Source organism: Mauremys mutica, chromosome 5 (assembly GCF_020497125.1).
Source record: "Mauremys mutica isolate MM-2020 ecotype Southern chromosome 5, ASM2049712v1, whole genome shotgun sequence".
In the NCBI taxonomy this organism is placed as follows: Eukaryota; Metazoa; Chordata; order Testudines; family Geoemydidae; genus Mauremys; species Mauremys mutica.
In genome coordinates this window covers 137854789-137873639 of record NC_059076.1, presented here as the reverse complement: position 1 = coordinate 137873639, position 18851 = coordinate 137854789, and the positions used below count along the sequence as shown (strand labels likewise).

The 18851-nt window shown below is 42.5% G+C and overlaps 1 protein-coding gene across 1 annotated transcript in view; it reads left to right on the top strand.

Moving 5' to 3' along the window:
- The window catches only part of ALMS1 (ALMS1 centrosome and basal body associated protein), a 144417-nt gene that overhangs the window by 24445 nt on the left and 101121 nt on the right, over positions 1-18851 (top strand). Inside the window, exons 2-3 of the mRNA XM_045019073.1 lie at positions 5864-5998; positions 16150-16345. Coding sequence (XP_044875008.1) covers positions 5864-5998; positions 16150-16345 — 331 coding nt within the window. The remainder of the gene's footprint in view (positions 1-5863; positions 5999-16149; positions 16346-18851) is intronic.

Below are 18851 nucleotides of genomic sequence, written 5' to 3'. Positions count from 1 at the left end.
AATACTGATGCTTTTAAACTGGTTTCAATCAACAGCTTTGGAATAGCTATTTTCAAGGAAGAGACCCCTGTGTTGTACACCCACAATTGTTCAGTACCAAGGAACAACCACGTCATGTATATATTTCAGTGATCTGATTTCCTGGAAGACTTGAGGAAGGCAAACTCTGGAAATTTTGGCTCTGTTGTTACGCCTCCGGAGATAAGATTTCTGAAATTAATTCGTGAAGTGGCTTTTTTTTAACTGATGCTGAAGAAATGTGGGTGTATGGTGCTGGTGGCATCTCTCTTTAAAATTAGCCATTTGGGCAAGCTGGCTTTTGTTAAAGGGGCCATTGAGCATTTAAAGCCCAAAATTAAATTTGCCATTCTTAAAAGTGAAGTGGGTTGTGATTTACATCCAAGGAGAGTGAACTCTTCCATTTATTCACAGACAGAATGTGGGGTGTAGATGCTCAAGTTTCCCAATGTTGTTTGCCATTGTGTCCCAACACTAACCTGAGGCAAACACCATTAAGGGCGAGAGGGAAATTCACTCTTTATGATCCATTCAGACTTCATTGTGTCAGTTGAAACTATGGCCAACGATGTAATGAGAGTCTAATGTATTGGTGTCTTTTGTGATACAGACCTCTGTCCATTGGGAACTAGTCTGAGACCCTAAACTCATTTCATATAGGCCAGCAGCCAGCCACTGGATAGCTACAAACTTAATTTTTTAGCAGTTTGAGGCATATCTGAATGTGTGATCTACAGTTGAAAGGATCTTTATACCATTATTGATCCCTGAATGCCTTTCATCAAGGTTGCCTCATCTTTATGCCTGAATCGATGGCTTGCCAGGAGCATGAGAATCATATAACTTGTGTATGCACTTACATATTTTTATTAAAAATAAACAGAACCATCAAATGTGCTTGAACTTGAAATTCTTTGTTAGATGAACTGAAAATACTTGTTATGAATGCCAAATTTGAGAGAAATTAAAATGTAAACAAACAATGTAAGTGAAAAATAGATTCCACTTTAAAGTTTTTCCAGATCTAATAAATATAAGATGCAATTAGTTACGTAGGTAAGAACATGTTTATTTAATGAGTTCCAACCTAAGTCTCCTTTTAAGCTTGATTTTTGTTCTACTGCATTTATTACATGAAATTCAGTTTTTTTTTTTCATTTTAAGCGTCAATTAGGGTAAATTCTCAACCTTTGTATTAGACTAACTCTTATTTTATAATTATAGAATCTAAACTATTGAATTTCATGTATTTGTCTTTGATGACAAATCTTCATTCTGGAGTGGGGTCTGCCAAGATTGAATGCCTTATCTCACATGTTGGGGTACAGAGACCCTCTATGAAATTGCCATCGCATTCTTTGCCATTCATATGGAGTGCAAATGGCGAATACCCCACAGTGCATGCAGATCTATGCAACCAAGTACAACTTTCCAAGTGAAGACCAGGAATAGATTGTGTATGACTATAGAAATGTCTATAAAAATGATTCACTGGAAGATTTTTAGTTATATTGTGGCCCTAAAAAAATTATTGTAATTCTTCAACAAGGAAGGATCTCGTATGTAGTAGTTTTTGTGTCTCATTGGTTGAACTCATTTACCAGTGTATTCCCTGTTTCAGTAAAACCTGAGTTATGAACACCTTGAATGGATGTTGTTCGTAACTCTGAACAAAATGTTATGGTGGTTCTTTCAAAAGTTTACAACTGAACATAGACTTAATACAGCTTTGAAACTTTGCTATTTAAAGAAAAATGATGCTTTTTAATGATCTTAATTTAAATGAAACAAGCACAGAAATAGTTTCCTTACTTTGTCAATACTGTATTTTATACTTTCCCTTTATATTTTTTTTTAGTAGTTTACATTTAACACAGTCTCTGCTGCTGCCTGATTGCGTACGTCTAGTTCCAAATGAGGGGTGTGGTTAACTGGTCAGTTCATAACTCTGGTGTTCGTAACTCTGAGGTTCTACTTTACTTCATTATTAAATATTCCCTGACACACAAACTTTATTAAAGGCCAATTAAGTGTGAAGCAGGTTAGAAAAGCTGTATGTAAGCAGGCCTGGCAGTGCCACTCTGCAGGCAGTTTCAGACAGAGGTACTCCTTTATCTGGCCTGTCCCAACATGTCATGTGTCATGGAGTATTTGGGTGGGAGAGAGAGGACTTCTCCCTGAAGCTGCCTGAGGAATGGAGCTAGGAGACCTGCTCTACAGCTGTCTTCTTTAGACAGCAAAGCACAGGTGGAGAGAATGAGCATAGACCTGACAATCCAAAGATGGCTTGGGAGTGTGGCATTATTACAAGAGGTTTATGGTTGAGGGTGGAGTGATGGGCAGAGATGACCTCCTTGAAATACTCTGGTGGTGGTGTGAAATATGGAATGAGCAGTGATTGGTGGTTAAGGAGGATGGTGATGTCATGCATAATTCCCTATTGCTGCACTCCCTCGAACCCTCAGTTAGTACTTCTAACACTCAATCGGGGTGCTCCATGTTATGCTGAAGCTGTGAAGCATGGGTTCTCTCTTTTTTTGAAGATCATTGCCTGCTGCCGAGGAGGCCTGTATCTGATGGAGCTGAGGAGTTACATCACTGAAGTCAGAGTGAGGAGATGGGAATGGCTGTGGCAGACTATGGAGGAGAGAAAATGGGGGAATATTGGGAATTGGGATCAGTGAAGGGATGTCCTTCCAAAGTGTGAATAGGGGACACGTTCATCTTCCACAAGCAGGAATCTCATTCCTGCAAGTTTTTTTGGAGCTCTTGTTCCTCAGAAAACAACCAAAGGGGGTTGTTGGAGGGGAAATCTGCTTCAGTAGTGGAGTTCATGGTGTCACTCTAGAGTTGTGTCCAGTTGCTGTTGTGCCCATCTCTGCAGGTACAGTCAGAGGAGCCAGGGCGAAGAGAAAAACAGCATCTGAATATGACTCCAGAGCAGAGCTGTGAACTCCACTGCAGAGTCAGTTACAAGCTTTTTCTCCTTGGTTATAATTGACTGCCTTAGTGTGGAGGTGTTTATCCTCCTCATCCTCCCCCAGCCTATTTCCCATAAATCTTAATTAAGAGACTAGGTCCGTTTCATCCCTGGAATAATTCTTTACTGGAGTTACTCCAGAGGTGAATTTGGCCCTAAATGTTTACATAAAGTGTAAGTTTCTGTAGGAATTGCAATTTTCCCCATCTTTCTGGGACTTTCTTTAGACGTTTTTCCACAAGGGTACTTTGTAAGATTCCACAAGGTCATTGAGAGCTTGTGTTTGTGTTTTTATCTTACCAGTATGAAGCATCTGCTTTGCTGTCCCCTGATATATCAAGTGACTTTTTTTGTTCCTGCTGTCAGTTGCAGAGAAAAGTCAGGCTTGCTTGACCCTGAATAAGTTAGTAAATGCTACTACAGAGCTTCACTGTCCCTCCCTACCTTTCAGCTGAAATGTTATGTGGCAGACTTACTTATCTCTTCAGAAGCAAAGACAATCACTTCAGATATTGAAAGAGAAATTGAAGCCACAAAAGAACACGCAAGTCATCCCTGTCCATATGACCAGTAGCTCTAAATTAACATTGTTTTTGAGAACTGTTTCACAGACATTTAATGTAAATGAACTGCTCTCAGAATCGGTGCAACACATCTGCATTATCTTTTCCAGGACTTAGGTCAGCCAGAACTCTTACTTTGAGAATGAGCCTACTAGCGAGAGAATCAGATTCAAACAGTGCTATTTCCTTTTTGTTTTGGGAACATAGTCTACAGGGTGTGCTGCATCAGAAGCCATTTATGTTGCATCTTTTCACGGTAGCTCACACTCATTCAGCTAGTGCCAGGGGTTTGGTGGCATGGTGCTGTTGGTGGACAGTTTCTTCTCCTACTCTTGAGGATGGGATGAATTCTTTTTTCACTGATGAGCCATGAAATGACCACTTTGCATTTTGCGGTTTCTTTGCAGCCCTGGGTACCAGTTGTTACTCATCTGGCAGCCCTATTACTCAAGCCCTGGCTCAGCCTGAATGTCACATATTTGTCACACAGTTCTCAAGCTGTGGATTGGGACCCCATTTTAATGGGATTGCCAGAGTAGGCATTAGACTTGCTGAGCCCTGGGGCCGAAGCCCGAGCCCTACCACCCAGGGCCAAAGTCCAAGCCCCACTGCCTGGGGCCAAAGCCCGAGGGCTTCAGCCCTGGGTGGTGGGGCTTAGGCTTCGGCTTCAGCCCCAGGCAGTGGGGCTCAGTTTACAGGCCCACTGCTTGGGGCTGAAGCCCTTGAGCTATGGCTTTGGCCCCCGCCTGCCCGTGCTGTGGGGCTCCCAAGGACTCAAGCTTCAGTTCCCCCTTCTGGGGTTGTGTAATAAGTTTTTGTTATCAGAAGGGGATCGTGGTGCAATGAAGTTTGAGAACCGCTGGGCTAAGCAATGGGCAGGAGCTGCATTTGTGCATTCTGGAAACTAGAGACCACTGGGGCATAGGGCTTTTGGACAGCCTTGGATGCATGTGTGCTTCCTCTCTGGTTACTGACACTGATGGATTGAAGCAGCAGCAGCAACAAAAGGAGTTGCTGGCAGTGTCTGGTGAGGACAGTAGATGAGGGGTCTCAGTACTAGCCCCAAGTTTCTGTCTCCCAGCTGAACCTCAGATCCCTTATCTTAGTCCCAGAGAGACCTCAGCCAGACCTTAAACCCCCAGAGACATGCCCTGCTCCTCCACTGGGAGTGCCTCCTTCCAATCCCCAGTCCTTCAAAGAGATCCCAGCTGGACCCCAAACAACTGCCCTTCAGGCAGAATCTTGCTTCCCAGGCAGACCCTAGCTCCCCTCCCAGATGTCTTCTGTCAACCTACACTAGCTCTCCAAGATGTCTCAGCCACTCCCTAACCCAGAAAGAACCCAGCAACACCTAGACAGCAGACATGCACTTCAGCTACTCCAGACACTCTCCAGCAGCACTCCCCCTACCCTACCTGAGCAGCCCAATACACTCTGTCTGGATCAGCTTGGGTTTGATGCTTCTCTTCTGGACTAGTGCTTTTCTTGTTTTAGGGAGCAATTTTGTTTCAGTTGAATCTCTGTATAATACACTGCAAGTTTCATTTTATACTTCCGTGCTGGTGTGATTGGAACTGGCTGCCTCGCCTGTGAAGCTGGCTCCAGGATTCGCTAGAAGCTTAGACAACTGCACAAATTCCCTCTTTATGCTTTGTATACTATAGAGAAAAAATGTCACTCCAACCACAAAATAGCTTCATCTGGTGCCTCATCAAGGCAAAAGCCCTGTGACAGCTGTTTTTGCAGGCGCAAGTCAAACTTATTTTTCCCCAAGAAATACCCTAAACATTTTTCAGGGTCTTAAGTTACATATATAAACTGATCTGCAGTCACTTGATGGATTTATATAGCTCCTTTCTTTATTTTTTTAAAATTTGAGTTACACCATTGGTATAAATCCAAGGAATAACACTTAACATTCAATTCATCCAGCATATCTGTTACCCTGACTCTGGCAGGGCCCCAGTACCTGATGCTGCTGAGAAAGGGGAGTGCTCCCTGTGAATGCGCAATGCTGCATGAATGGGGAAAAAGAAACTCCTGACTCATGCAAGTGATCATCTTATGCAGAGAACATGATATTTCATTACTATTTTAGCATGTAAAATTAGAAGTGTTATGCACAAATTAACTTCCCCCTTTTCACCTCCAGCTACAGCATGTGATTCTTATCTCATTAATTTGGGCCAGCAACTATCTGCTTTTACTGATATTGCATAGTACATTAAAACTTAAATGGCTCTGTACCTTGGAGGATCATGAAAATCAATTTTTACTTCCTTCTTTTAAAAAATGATTTTAGCCTATTGCTACAACACCACCACGTCCTGGATGGAAGGAGGAGTTGTTAAGCCAAAGCAGCAGTGGGACCCAGATTTCAACTGCCAGTGGGATCTCCTTGGGAGAAGCAATCCGACAGAGGTCTGCCGCTAATCAGGTATTTCAAATATACCTTTAGTAGATCCTTGTTTATCCAAATAGAATCAGACAAGGAGTTCACTTACCTGAAATTCAGTGTATTGAGGTGAGAGATTTGTAATGCAATTGATACATTTTGGGAATACAGCCAAAGGCTGTGATTCTGCAAACATTTATGCATGTTCTTAATTTCACATAATGTTAGTGGTCCCATTGAAACATGGTCCTTTTCATTGTGTAAAATGTAGCACATGCATAAATATTTGCAGGATAGAGACCCAGTTTTGGCTTTTGGAGGTTTTCTGATGAGAAAATGGTTGATTTTTAGTTGTCTTAAATTAGTTTGTACGTCAAGCACAATGGTTTTTAAGTGTTTGTTGAGTTCCTAGTACAATCTTGATTGGTGCCTCCAGATGTTCCACAATACAAATAATGAGAATATTAGTTTCCTTACTTACAACTTCTATTTCTCACAAAGGGGGGCATCCACTGGTCTAAATATTACTTTAGGGTTAGACTTACTCGTTCTACCACAATGGAATCAGCTTCTTTTCTTGTGTGAGTTCAGACTTTTGCTGGTGGATGTAGCAACACACTTTAATGCCATATGATGACTTCCAAAGAACTACATGCACTAGTAGAAAACAGTTAATAAAACTATAGTAAATAATAAGAAAAATAGAAAGAAAGGAATAACACCAAAAAAACTCTGAATTTTTATCAGGGACTTTTGATTCATAAGGCAAATCTGTAATTTTACTTTATTAAAATAAATTACTCAATAGATTAACCTAATGCTTCTATTAGAGATGGTCTGGGGAGTATTACATTAAAACACAGCAGTGTCTTAAATATCTCTGTCAAGTCCCTATTTTAAATTTAAAAATAAAACACTCATTTTGCAAAAGCAATAATTTTTTTCTAAAGTTCGCCATTAGAGGTATGATATAGATAGCCATCAAAAATATTTTTTCCTACTGAGCTGATCTGTGCATATATCAGTCATGATCCTACAGATGTCAAAAGTGGCTTTGGAGTTTCAGATAGGTCAGGTGATGACCGACTTGCACAAATGAGAGATCATGTGGAATTTTTTTTATTACAGAGTTAGCTGTTTGTTTCATGCAGCATATTACAATAAAAGCTGTTTTATCTGGCACTTCTCCAGCACCCTGCACCCCTCCCTGCACCCCAACCTCCTGCCTGAGCCCCCTCCTCACACCCAAACTCCCTTCAAGAGCCTGCGTCAGAACCCCCAGCCCCGTACCTTCTCCCGCACCCAAACTCCCTCCCTCTTAAATTAACCAGCATTTTTCACTTACTGGCACCCCTCCCCCCCCCATTTCCCCAACATTCCAGATAAAACAGCTTTTACTGTAGTATGTTTCCTTAGCAAAGCCGTAGTGGGATTCAGGTGGGGGAGGTTTTTTGTTGACTCTCTGTGACATACCCTGTGTACAATCCAGACGAATGAGTAGCTGTGTCTCCCCTGCCTTCTAAACTGGGGAGCCCTTTACATGGCTTTGCTGCTGTAGCCTCCAGTCTGGATTACTCACAAACAGCCTCCAGCATGCAAGTCACTCCCAGCTATGTCATAGTGTGTGCTGTAGCCAGCCAGCCACACCTTGGTTCTTATCAGCTTTGGTTATATTATGGGGTGACCTGAACACACCCCCAGTCCTAGATTTCCCCCCAGCAATGTATGTGTTGTATTGCCCAGCCCTCTTCTGGACAATACAAATTCACATAAAGTCCATATTTCTTTAATAGAAATAGTATGCACACTTTGTTACCCCAAATTGAGTTTCCCAGACACTTCCATTCAAACACACTCGGTTAGATAAAACAGTAAACCAACTTTATGAACTATAATAAGATTTTAAGTGAATACAAGTAATAAGGCATAAAAGTCAGAATTGGTTACAAGAAAAATAAAGATAAGTTAGGCACTAGATGCGTTTTAACAAGCAGTAAAATTCAAAGCAAAGTTTTCTCACTACATACTCTCACCAGTCTGACCAGATGTCTTCCCCAGTTCAATGACTACTTCCTTTGTTCCTTCTGGTGCAGTGAATCAATCGGCAGAGAGGGAGGAGGTGCCTTAGGATGTTGGCCCCCCTTTTTATAGTGTCCAACCCCGTGCCCCTCCCCCCCCCAATCCCTGTCCCTTGGAAAACATTTCCAACTGCGATTCAGGAGACAGAGTCTACGGGAAAGAATGTTCTCTCCTGCTTTTCCTCACCTGTTGGAGCTTTTTTTGTTTCCCTTCCTGCTTGATGACTCTCTCTACTGCTTAAATGCAAATTAAGCAGAGCATACATTCCTGTGTTTGAGACTGACCTGGTTGCCAACTTAAGTTTGGAACGTGTTAAGATCATGATATAGTGGAATCTTATAACTTCGCAGTGTTGCCACACACGTTTTATCAGGACAATATTGCCCAGCAAATGAGTTTTCAGATGGTATTTTACTAGGCATTCTTTGTACAAAGATTATTGCAGCACTGTGATGGGTGTGGACACAGGTACATTCAGTCACACTCCATCATTCCATTTTCTCCTCCTGGTGAAAAGAGATGGAATTATTTTTTCTTGCAATTACTTTGAGCCCAGGGTAATGGCTCTTGAATCAGCCTTGGGAACATGGAAAAGTACAACACTGAAAACATCCAATTATCATGTAGCAATGTGGGCACCGAGACTTCAGAATGAAACTTGACATGCAAAGTAATTGCAAGTGATGCATGACTTATTGATTATGCCCCCGATACAATGATGATAAAACCAGTTAAAACATTTTGCATGTGGTTTGGATTTAGTGTTCTTCACAGGGTTTCACTGCAGTTTTTCTAACTCATACCACTGATATGACTGACTGCCTGGTAGCACAAGAAGGACCTGTGATGATATGTCTTCATCTTTACATGTCTATTTTATTTTCAAATGGGAGGTCATTGAGCACCCTCTTCTGTGTCCTTCCTTTATTGCCTTCCTAAAGACCCTCTATTAGCAGATCCATCCTCACAGCCACAGGTTGCTTAAGAGCAGCAGTACATGGTGGTCCCTCCTATGGTAAGTTGGGACCCCAAATTTGGATTCTTTATGTGACAATGTCTTCTGCTGCAACTAGATTGTCAGACTAGTCTCAAATAATCGGACTTGCATGTTAGCAGAAAAGTTTGCTTCAGTTCAATGTGTGTAACTGGGTTACTTTCAGTACTTGGGCCCAATAGAGTTTGTTCATGTGTGAATGAGAATAGTTGTAATTAGATAATGACGTAGTCGTTGTTTTCCTTGAGGGATTAGGGCCAAATATTTATTACTGTAAAACTTACAATACAGAATTACAGTTCTTTAAAAGAATTGTTGAGTCAGTCAGAAATGCATAGCATAATGCCTGGCAGAATCTGGGTCAAGGGTCCTGCTTTGTATAGCAAAATCCCAACTTGAGAAAACAGCCTCTGGACATATCATTAGTGTTTTAAAAAGAAGAAATAACTCTGAGTAAATTGAGTCTGGAAATTATATTCCCTTTACTGACTATGTGTTAAATTCAGGTTAAATAAAACTCTTTATATTCTGTTACAGTTCAATGAGACGTTATTTCTTCATTTATTTTAATGTTTCTGCAGTTATAAATTACAAGTGCTCATATTAACGGTGCAGTGCTACTTGGTACATCACAAATGACTAATAAACTTAATTCTCTGCACTGAAAACTGCTTAGTGCTCTTTTCATAATTAAATTTTGTCTGTTTAATTGCTTCCTCGATAATCCCACTGCAAGTTCTTTAAGAAATAACTTGAACTGTAACATACTTAAAATAAAAGGTGCTGCATTATGCTTAAAAGTGAACTGAAAGCCTTTGAAAATACAAAAAAGCTGTTTTAAAATTCAGTCATTAAGAAAACAAATTTATAGAATTAAAGATACATACTTCAAAGATTATTATTATACTAAGGCATTTGACATCATCCAGGTGGTTCTTTTTGGTGGAGAGATTCAATGTGGTTTGGAGGCATAATTTTGCAGTGGTGGAATTCCCTCATTTAGGATGTCCATCAGACTTCCCAGTTGCTGTGTTCTGACCTTCAGGATCTTGTTGTTTGGGTTAATGTAGAAAGGATTAGTTAAATTCCATAGATGCAGATGCTGGGAGTGTGGGGGCTGGTTTGCTAGTATATGCCATTGGGACTGGCCTGTAATCCATACTTAATAACTTTTGATTTGATGGTGTACAGTGCCTGTGTGCCTTTTCACTTTTTGGGCACTATAGTGTCTTCTGGTAGGGAACAAACAGGACCTTGTTGGAATGAGTATCAGTGAACAAAAAAAACCTGTTAAGAAATAGTTAAGTTTGAAAGTGTGTATCATTGGAGTCTACCTAACAACCAGAAAAGTTTCTATTGTTGTTTTCACTTCTAAAAAAATACAAAAAATCTGAAAGCCTGGAAATTAAAAGGTAACGGCTTCAGCTGCTTCGTTTGGATCATGTATTCCTTCTTCTGCCACTCTCACCCTGGCAAGTTACACTGCCCATCTAGGGAGTGTAATATTCTGGGGTGCAGTCCAGATCAGTGAGGGGTTGTGTCTCCGCGTGACCCATAACCGTGGGTGCCTCACAATGCACTCTGAGTGTCTGTGTATAGTTGCAGCTCTGACCTCAGCAGCTTATCAGCAACACACCAGTCACAATCTGACTTCCACCAGTCTGTTTACTACCTGCATGGTGACCTCAACACACTCCCAGTCCCGAATTTTCCCAAAAATGTGCGCTGCATTGTACAGCCCTCTCCTGGACAGTTCAGATATTAAGATTCGTAACTCTTGTACAGAGTAAATATTCAGCAGTTTGTTACATTAACTGGAGTTATCAAACAGTTCAAACACAGCACTGGCTTGATGAGATTAAAGATAAAACAAGTTTATTAACAAAAGAAGATAGGATTTTAAGTGAATTCAAGTATAATCAAGATAGAAATGGCTACAAGCAGGGCCGGCTCTAGCTTTTTTGCTGCCTCAAGCAAAAAAAAAAAAAAAAAATTGCTCCCCCCACCCCCTTTTTTTTTTTTTGGTGGCTTTTACACATGTTTGCACAGCCCCTGATTTGCGTTGTTTTCCACTCTGTTCAGCAATGGCTGCTGATGGCTCTGTAACCTCATCCCAAGGGCATCTCTTAGACTCAAAAGAAAGATGGGGCTTATATTCGTCACTTGGTTTATTGGGGGCAACTTGTCTTGTTAAAGGAGAATTTCTTTTGCATTTGCTCTTCTTTCAGCGCGTGCCCCACCCAGACTGGAAGCGAGATCAGAGAGTTTCACTCCTTAGGGTATGGCTACACTTACAAATCTGCAGCGCTGGTAGTTGCAGCGCTGGTCATCCAGCTGTGCAGGGCCAGCGCTGGTGTGTGGCCACACTCACAGCTACCAGCGCTGCAGTGTGGCCACATTTGTAGCATTTGCAGCGCTGTTGGGAGTGATGAATTATGGGCAGCTATCCCAGCATTCAAGTGGCAGCAACGTGCTTTTCAAAAGAGGGGGGTGTGGGGCAGTGTGACAGGGACCGGGGGGGGAGAGAGAGAGAGTGGATTTTTGGAACCGACACTGTGCAAAATCAGAAAATTTTCCCACCCCCTTACTGTTAACTGCAAACAACCTGCATCCAACATACTCCCCTCTGCCCCCTCCCCCCCGTTTCTCTCAAGCAAAGCAAACACTCAACCCCTGCAGGGGTTATCTCATTTCATTGTTGACAGTAGTTACAGATTAATGACAGCAAACAGGAGCTATAAGCAGCTCCCGGTACGGTGCACGGAGCCCGGAGCTCCGAATTGACAACAAAACAAAGAGAGGCTGCATAACAAAACAAAGGGAATAATTTAGTTAAAAGCATTTTGGGATACTCCTTATACCCTGGAGGCCAATAACAGCGCTGGTGAGTGTCCACACTTGATGACCAGCGCTGCAGAACCAGCGCTGCAACCCTTATACCCCAAGCAGACCTGGGTGTACGGCCAGCGCTGCAGCCAGGGAGTTGCAGCGCTGGTTGTGCCCTGCAAGTGTGGACAGGGTGTAATTACAGCGCTGGAAAGCCTCTACCAGCGCTGCAACTTGCAAGTGTAGCCAAGCCCTTAAAGTCTAAAAACCACCAATGTTTCTTTCCTTGCTTCTCCCTCCTTTTGGTAAAAGGCTCCTGGTGTCTTTCCCTTTCACCTTAATTGGAAGGAATGTCCCCTGACCCCCCAGTCCCTGCTTTCCCATCACCACCCTCCTTCCAGTGACCTGCTCCTGTAGCGAATGCCTCACATGTCTAGGGTCAGGAAATATCCTACAGATCAAAAGGGAAGTGTGGGTGGGTGGGGAATTAGGACAACACGGTCTGGGGGTGCCACTCAGTCTGTCCCAGAGCCATGAAAAAACCTCACCCGGACAGTTCAGCTCCTGAATCTCTCTCTCTCTCTTCCCCAACACTAGCAGGGTTTGCATCCAAGCAGCTGTGAATTACACTTACTGCTGGGGATGGTTTTCTGTTTGTTGTTTTACCGCAGCTAGACAATAATCCGCACGAGTTACTGGATGCTCCTTTGCTAGCAGGGCTGCACTTAAAGGCGCTTGGGTTTGGGACCCCCCCCCCTTCCCCTCTGTGGCTCGGATCGCTCTGCAAAAAGACCAGAGGAAAGCAGCGGCAGATCCTCAGCTGGTGTGAATTGACATTGACTTCAGCTCTGACCATTCCCACCATCTGAGGAGCTGCCCCCAAAGGTGTTTCTCAGCTACACCTACCATGTGTGACACGGGTCTGGGACTATCTCCACCCAGGACCGGCTCTACAGTTTTCGCCGCCCCAAGCAGCGCACCGAATTGCCACCCTCGGGCTGTGGGGGCAGTCCGTGTGCCCTTAGGGCGGCAGGCACGTTTCCGTGGCGGCAATTCGGCGCGCTGCTGGGGGCAAAACAACAGGGACTGCCGCCCCTTGAAAATTGCCTCCCCAAGCACCAGCTTGGAATGCTGGTGCCTGGAGCCGGCCCTGGCTACAAGCAAATGAAAGGGAAAACACGCATCTAGGAAGATTTGGTCCAAGGCTTTGTTAAGATGGCCCTTCTCACCCACAGTCTTCCAGCAAGATGGTGACTGACCCTTTCCTTGGTTAGGATAGCACCCAGAGGCTCAAAGGTGCTGGTGCCTTTGTCTTCATGGGTGAAAGAGAGAGAGAGAGAGGTCAGTGTATTATGCCCCTTTCTTTTGTAGTCTAGTGAATCTTTGAAGTGGATTCTTCTGAAGATGACCTCTCAAAGCAAAGTTCATTCAAACAGTGAGGAAGGCAACATGGAGTCTGGTGATTAAGGGGGCACCATGCTCTTTCTCCCCACTTGTGTTTGCTAAAATGCAAATTTGATCTGCTCTGCTTCCCCTGCTGTCTTACTGGCCCTGTTTGCTACTTATATGTAAATTGAGGTAAATACACAGTATTTTGTTTAATACAGATCTGATTAACAACCTTTGGCTATGTAGTGTAGTTGTAGCTGTGCAGGGCTGTGTGGTTTTGAACATGTGCTAATAACATCATACAGGGGGATTGAATAACTTTATATATAACGTTGCTATATACATTTAATCATATTATTGACCAGCGAGTTATTGGTTTTGAAATGATACCTCACAAGGCATATTTTGTACAAAGATGATTACAGTAGTCTGTAGGATGTGAATACAGGGATGCTTTCAATCACATGGGAACTTTAACTAGCTTCTAACAAGAAGGAATCCAGATAGTTCCCCAAGGCCATATAATCTTCCATCACTTACTGCCGTCCTACCTGATTTACACTGCAAACTTAACATTGCTTTCCAATAAAATATATCCAAAACTATATGCAAGGGTCAATAACATATGATTAGAAATTGATCTCTTGAATAAGAACAAAGATTTATAATCCCCTAGTAATTTATTTTGACCTTTTGCATATATTTTTTTTCAAATTTTATTTGGAGGCAGAGTTCAGCTTGGGTGGGTGATATTGAGTGATGAGAGACTTGTGGTAATGGGGGAAATGACTGGATACTTCAACTGTTCATTTGCAGATTTTGTAACTTTTAAAAAAAGTATTTTTGTGTAGAAAGTATATTTTGAGGGAAGAGTTAGCTGGGCTCCTTTGAAACACATTTTCAACCTTAAACTTTTTTTTGGCAAAAGTTTTTGGTTTACAAAATTCCCTGAACTCTTAAAATAAAAAGTGCCAATGTTATTTAAATTGGGTTGGTATACAAGATTTGCTGGAGGGGGCCTTTGCTTGGTCAGGTAATATGTGGCCCATCAAAGCAGGGTGCTGTCCTCTAAATGTTTGCAAATCTGTAGGAGGTATGTTGGTGGAGGGAGTTGTACCTTAGTGGAATATGGAGATGTTGGACATTGGAGAGGATTGGAGGCTTTTATCCAGATGGAAAACTTAAGAAAACTTCTTGTTCCTCTCCCCTTTGTATCCTCAGGTTCCCTGTGCACACTCAATATTTTGCTCCTCTCACTTTTCTTAAACAGTGGACCCGGCAATAAGGGGTTGAAGGCTAAGTTCCCTGTAAGCTGTGTGGCCAAGGAGCAGGCTATAAAGGGCCATGCAGGCAGAGAGAGAGAGGTGCCTCTTCCCTTGGCCCCGGAGCTGCTGCAGTTGGGGGGAGGTGCCTCTTCCCCTGGCCCTGGGCTGCTGCAGCAAGAGATGGCTGGGGGGAGTCCTCTTTCCCCGCTGCAGCCCCAGGGCAGCCTGCACCCCAAACCCCTCATCTCTGGCCTCGCCCCAGAGCCCCTCAGCCCCAGCTGGAGCCCTCCTCCTTCCCATCCCAACCCTCTGCCCAGCTCTGAGCCCCCTCCGACACCCCAAACCCCTCATCCCCAGCCCCACCCCAGAGCTTGCACTCCAAGCCAGAGCCCTCACCTCCCACCCACCCCAACCCTCTGCCTCAGCCGTGAGCCCCCTCCCACACTCCAAACCTCTCGACCCCACCCCTGCCACACATCAACTCCTTATTGGTGCACATAAAATTAGAGGGAACATTAGTTGAAGGCCTGCCTTAACCCCTTTCCTGCCTCTGCAATTCATGTTGCCTTCTGTCTTAGCCCTATGGAGGGTCTGTCTTCTGCCAAGTACAATGCTCATTGCATGCTTTAGTAATTATGAATATACATTGTTGGTGACTTTTTGTCAAAGACTTTTGGTGCCTTCTCTTACCCACACTTGAAGGGTAGGACATTCACCTTGTAATCCTTGATTGTGCAGTTGGGAGATCCTTTTGAAAATGTGACATCCCAAAAGAGTTTTCCTTGTATTAAAGAATCATCCTGAAAGGGACTTGACCAGCGTTGACTGGTACAAGGGCCATATTTGTGTAATGCTGTTGAATCACATTCAAAGTTTATATCCAAGTGAAGTCTGTTTTTAATGCACCAGTGATATTGCATGCTTCTGCTTACCATATTTGGATTTACTGTCTTACTTTGGTTGGGGGTCTTTATTTATACTTGAGTAGATAGGAATATATTCAAGACATTTAAATAGAAGAACAGTCTGTTTATACTATAAAATACATTTTAATGCAATAATAACGTAAGCAGAGTCAGAATGAGCTCTACCCTGACATCTGATGGTGAGCTGTGGAAAAGGACTTCAGGGGCTGATCTCATTTGCCTGGGCACACTCACCCTACCTAGCAGGATGGGCCTTCTTGCCCAAATGGTCACTTTGGCTGCTGTAGGATCCCCAGCCTCTCTCAATTCACTGGGCTTTGGAACCCATGTCCCTTGCCTTGCGAGTGCTACTTAGTTGAGGGCGAGTCCCTCTGTCATAAAATGCCAAGCACAGTTCTATTGTCCTTGATTCACATAACCAGGATAACAACACTTTATTATTCCTGCCCCGGTAACAAAGAGACTGGGGATCCCACAGCAGCCAAAGTGACCTTTTGGGCAAGCAGTCCCATCATGCTAGGCAGGGTGGGTGTGCCCAGGCAAATGAGATCAGCCCCTGAGGTCCTTTTCCACAGCTCATCTCCAGATGTTAGGGTAGAGCTCATTCTGACTCTGCTTACAATAATACAAATAGCTTATTATTAAACTTTTGATTTTGGAAACAAAAGTAAGACTAATTAAAAATTAAAGAGTTTTTCTTCCACATTGTTTTAGGGAATGGAGTCATGGTATCAACTTCCAGCAGAAATGGATGTCAGCCATCTAGCGGCAACATCAGGGATGAGGCTGGGCCTGACTGGTGGTGGAAATGACTTGACAGAGTTCCCTACTCTGGAGGAAGGCTTGTTGACTCAGACAGAAGAGCTTGGAAGGCGGCATACAGGCGACATGGCACGCACTCCGCTGTTGGGTATATTGAATAATCATTTAACAAGATAAGCTTAGTTGCTTACTGAGCATTCACAGTCGTTAGCATGGATTTAATTTATTACAGTTCTGATCAATGGTTTTTCAAAACACATCTTATGTAGTTTTGTTGTCAAGGTCCATCTTTGGAATGAAGAACCTGACCACTTGTATCTTACTTTTAGCCAGAGAACCTGTTTTCTTTAGTGTTTGAACAAAGTTCCAGTCTTGGTAACTATAATTAGGATAGTATAGTTCAGTGAACTCAGAGTTGGGGGTTCCTGACTAGATGATATAATGGTTCCTGCAGGCCTTAAAAACGTATGAGTTGTAATCCTGCTTCTGCAAGTGGCTTGCACTGTGACGTTGGGCAAGTCACTTAAACTCTTTACCTCACTGTCTCCACTTGCAAAGGGGGAGTAATACTTAGCAAGGTTGAAGATGAAGTAGTCCAGTTTGTATAGTGTTTTGATAACGTAAACCACTAAGTGATAAGTGTATATAATCGCCGATGTAAAAAAGCCTTCTCTTCTGAAGTGGATAAAGTATTCTTCATTTTCTCTGAAGTTGTCGTGCAGTGTTGTAATACGTTTCGCTGGTGGGAAAAATAATCTCCATGTATAGTTTGTAAAGTGTTTTTGAAACTTTTGCTGAAAGGTGCTGTATAAACATAGGTCGTTATGCTTCAGCAAGGTCAATGACTTATTGTTGCACAAGATTTTTATTTTCAGTTACAAAAGGCATCTGAATAATACTTATTTCTGAAGAATTTTAGCTAGAAATACCTTATCACAGTAAGACTTACTCAAATCTTTTTATTTGAATGTATTTTTCAATTATATCAGAATCCTCTTGGATATACAGTAAAAGCTTTGTTATCCGGCATGTCGGGGGAATGGGGAGTGCCAGTAAGTCAAAAATTCCAGTTAACTAAGAGGGAGGGAGTTTGAGCGTGGGAGTGAGCTCGGGGAAGGGTGTTGGGGCGCAGGAGGGATTTTGGGGTGCTGGATCCAGGCAGCACTCACCTCTAGTGACCAAGGCATATCCTATTGCTAGTAACTCAGTTAGTGCACGCATGCAATCAGAGAGGCCACTATGGTAGAAGAATGCATTCAAATGAATTACTTAAATGAATTAAACCTGTTTAGGGGGCAGCATCCCATCAGAAATCATGCGGTGATTATGAAGGATGTAAAAGAGTACATTCAATGAAAAAAATATATCATGCTAGTGGGTAGAGGGAAATTTATCATGATTGGGTGGTGTTAAAAGAATCCACTTTTGTGATATTCCAAGGATCTAAAAGTGCTTAGTTCAGTAAAATTAGCTCTCATGGTGCAAACTCAGCCTGCCCTTGCATACATGGAGAGGTTGTCTACACTGAGAAAATGCATCATGTTAGAATATGACCTTGAGGAGCGGTGGTAAATAATGCAATGATGAACACAACTTAGCACTCATTGTCAACAAGTACAGTTTTGTTTAACATTGTATCTGTTGGTCTTGCTTAACTCTAGAGTACAGAGCTCAATTTTGATGTGATATTGAGGACTCTCGAGGTACTTTAGGAAGCAGAGAATGAAAAACTGAGTGTGTAGAGAATGATACAGTACACGTTAGGCGGTAGCTCAACACACAAGTTTGAATTTTCAAAATTGTTTTATTGGGGGGAAATATTGGTTCTAACAACATTGGCTTTCTCTTTTTTTAAAAGTATTTTGAATCTGTAACTCTGTCTTGCAGCTTCCTTTTAAATTCCATTATGAAATTTGTATTGAGATCATCGGATCTACATATAGAGCAAAGTGACAAAGCCAAGAAAGTTCTGTTTTGTTTTTGCCTTTCTCTTTAATCTTCCATGAACAGCAATTTAATTCTGGCATTCAGATTTGTCAGTAGACTATAAGATAAAGTAGCGTGCCCATGTTTGCTTGCTCGGTAAATTCAACTGTGAGAAGGCTTTTGACCTTTAGAGTGACAGCAGGAAGAATTACTGTTTTGACACAAGATGCTCAAAGAGTGTTGCGCTGACGTCGCTTGATGCTTTGAGCATCATGCACCTGCTTTTCTGCCCACAAAGCCTAGGGTACATCTTGGTGTAATGATCCCTTAAGTCATCATAAGCAGCCAGAATATGATAGTGATGATCTTTCTGTTCCTGATGTAAATAAGTGATCAAAAATGTGATATTTCAGGCAGCATAAAATTAGAAAACCTTAAAAAATGCTGAGGGGAGAGGAAGGTGCATTTTCTAAAACTGATAGGACTGTATTTGTGTAAGGAATTAGTTCTGTAGACTTAAACCCTTAGAACATTGGCTTAGTGCAACACTTGGGGAGTGTTTAGCCGGCCAGCTTCCTTGGTTTCCAGTTAGCCTCTAGGGGGCACTATATTGAGGAAGGAAGGGTTCAGGCTGCTGGAAGATGGGTCTAAGATTGGACTAGAGTAAATTTAACTGGTTCTTCTTCCTCTTTGCTGAGAATTTCTCCTTCCTTTGCCACTTGTTCTCC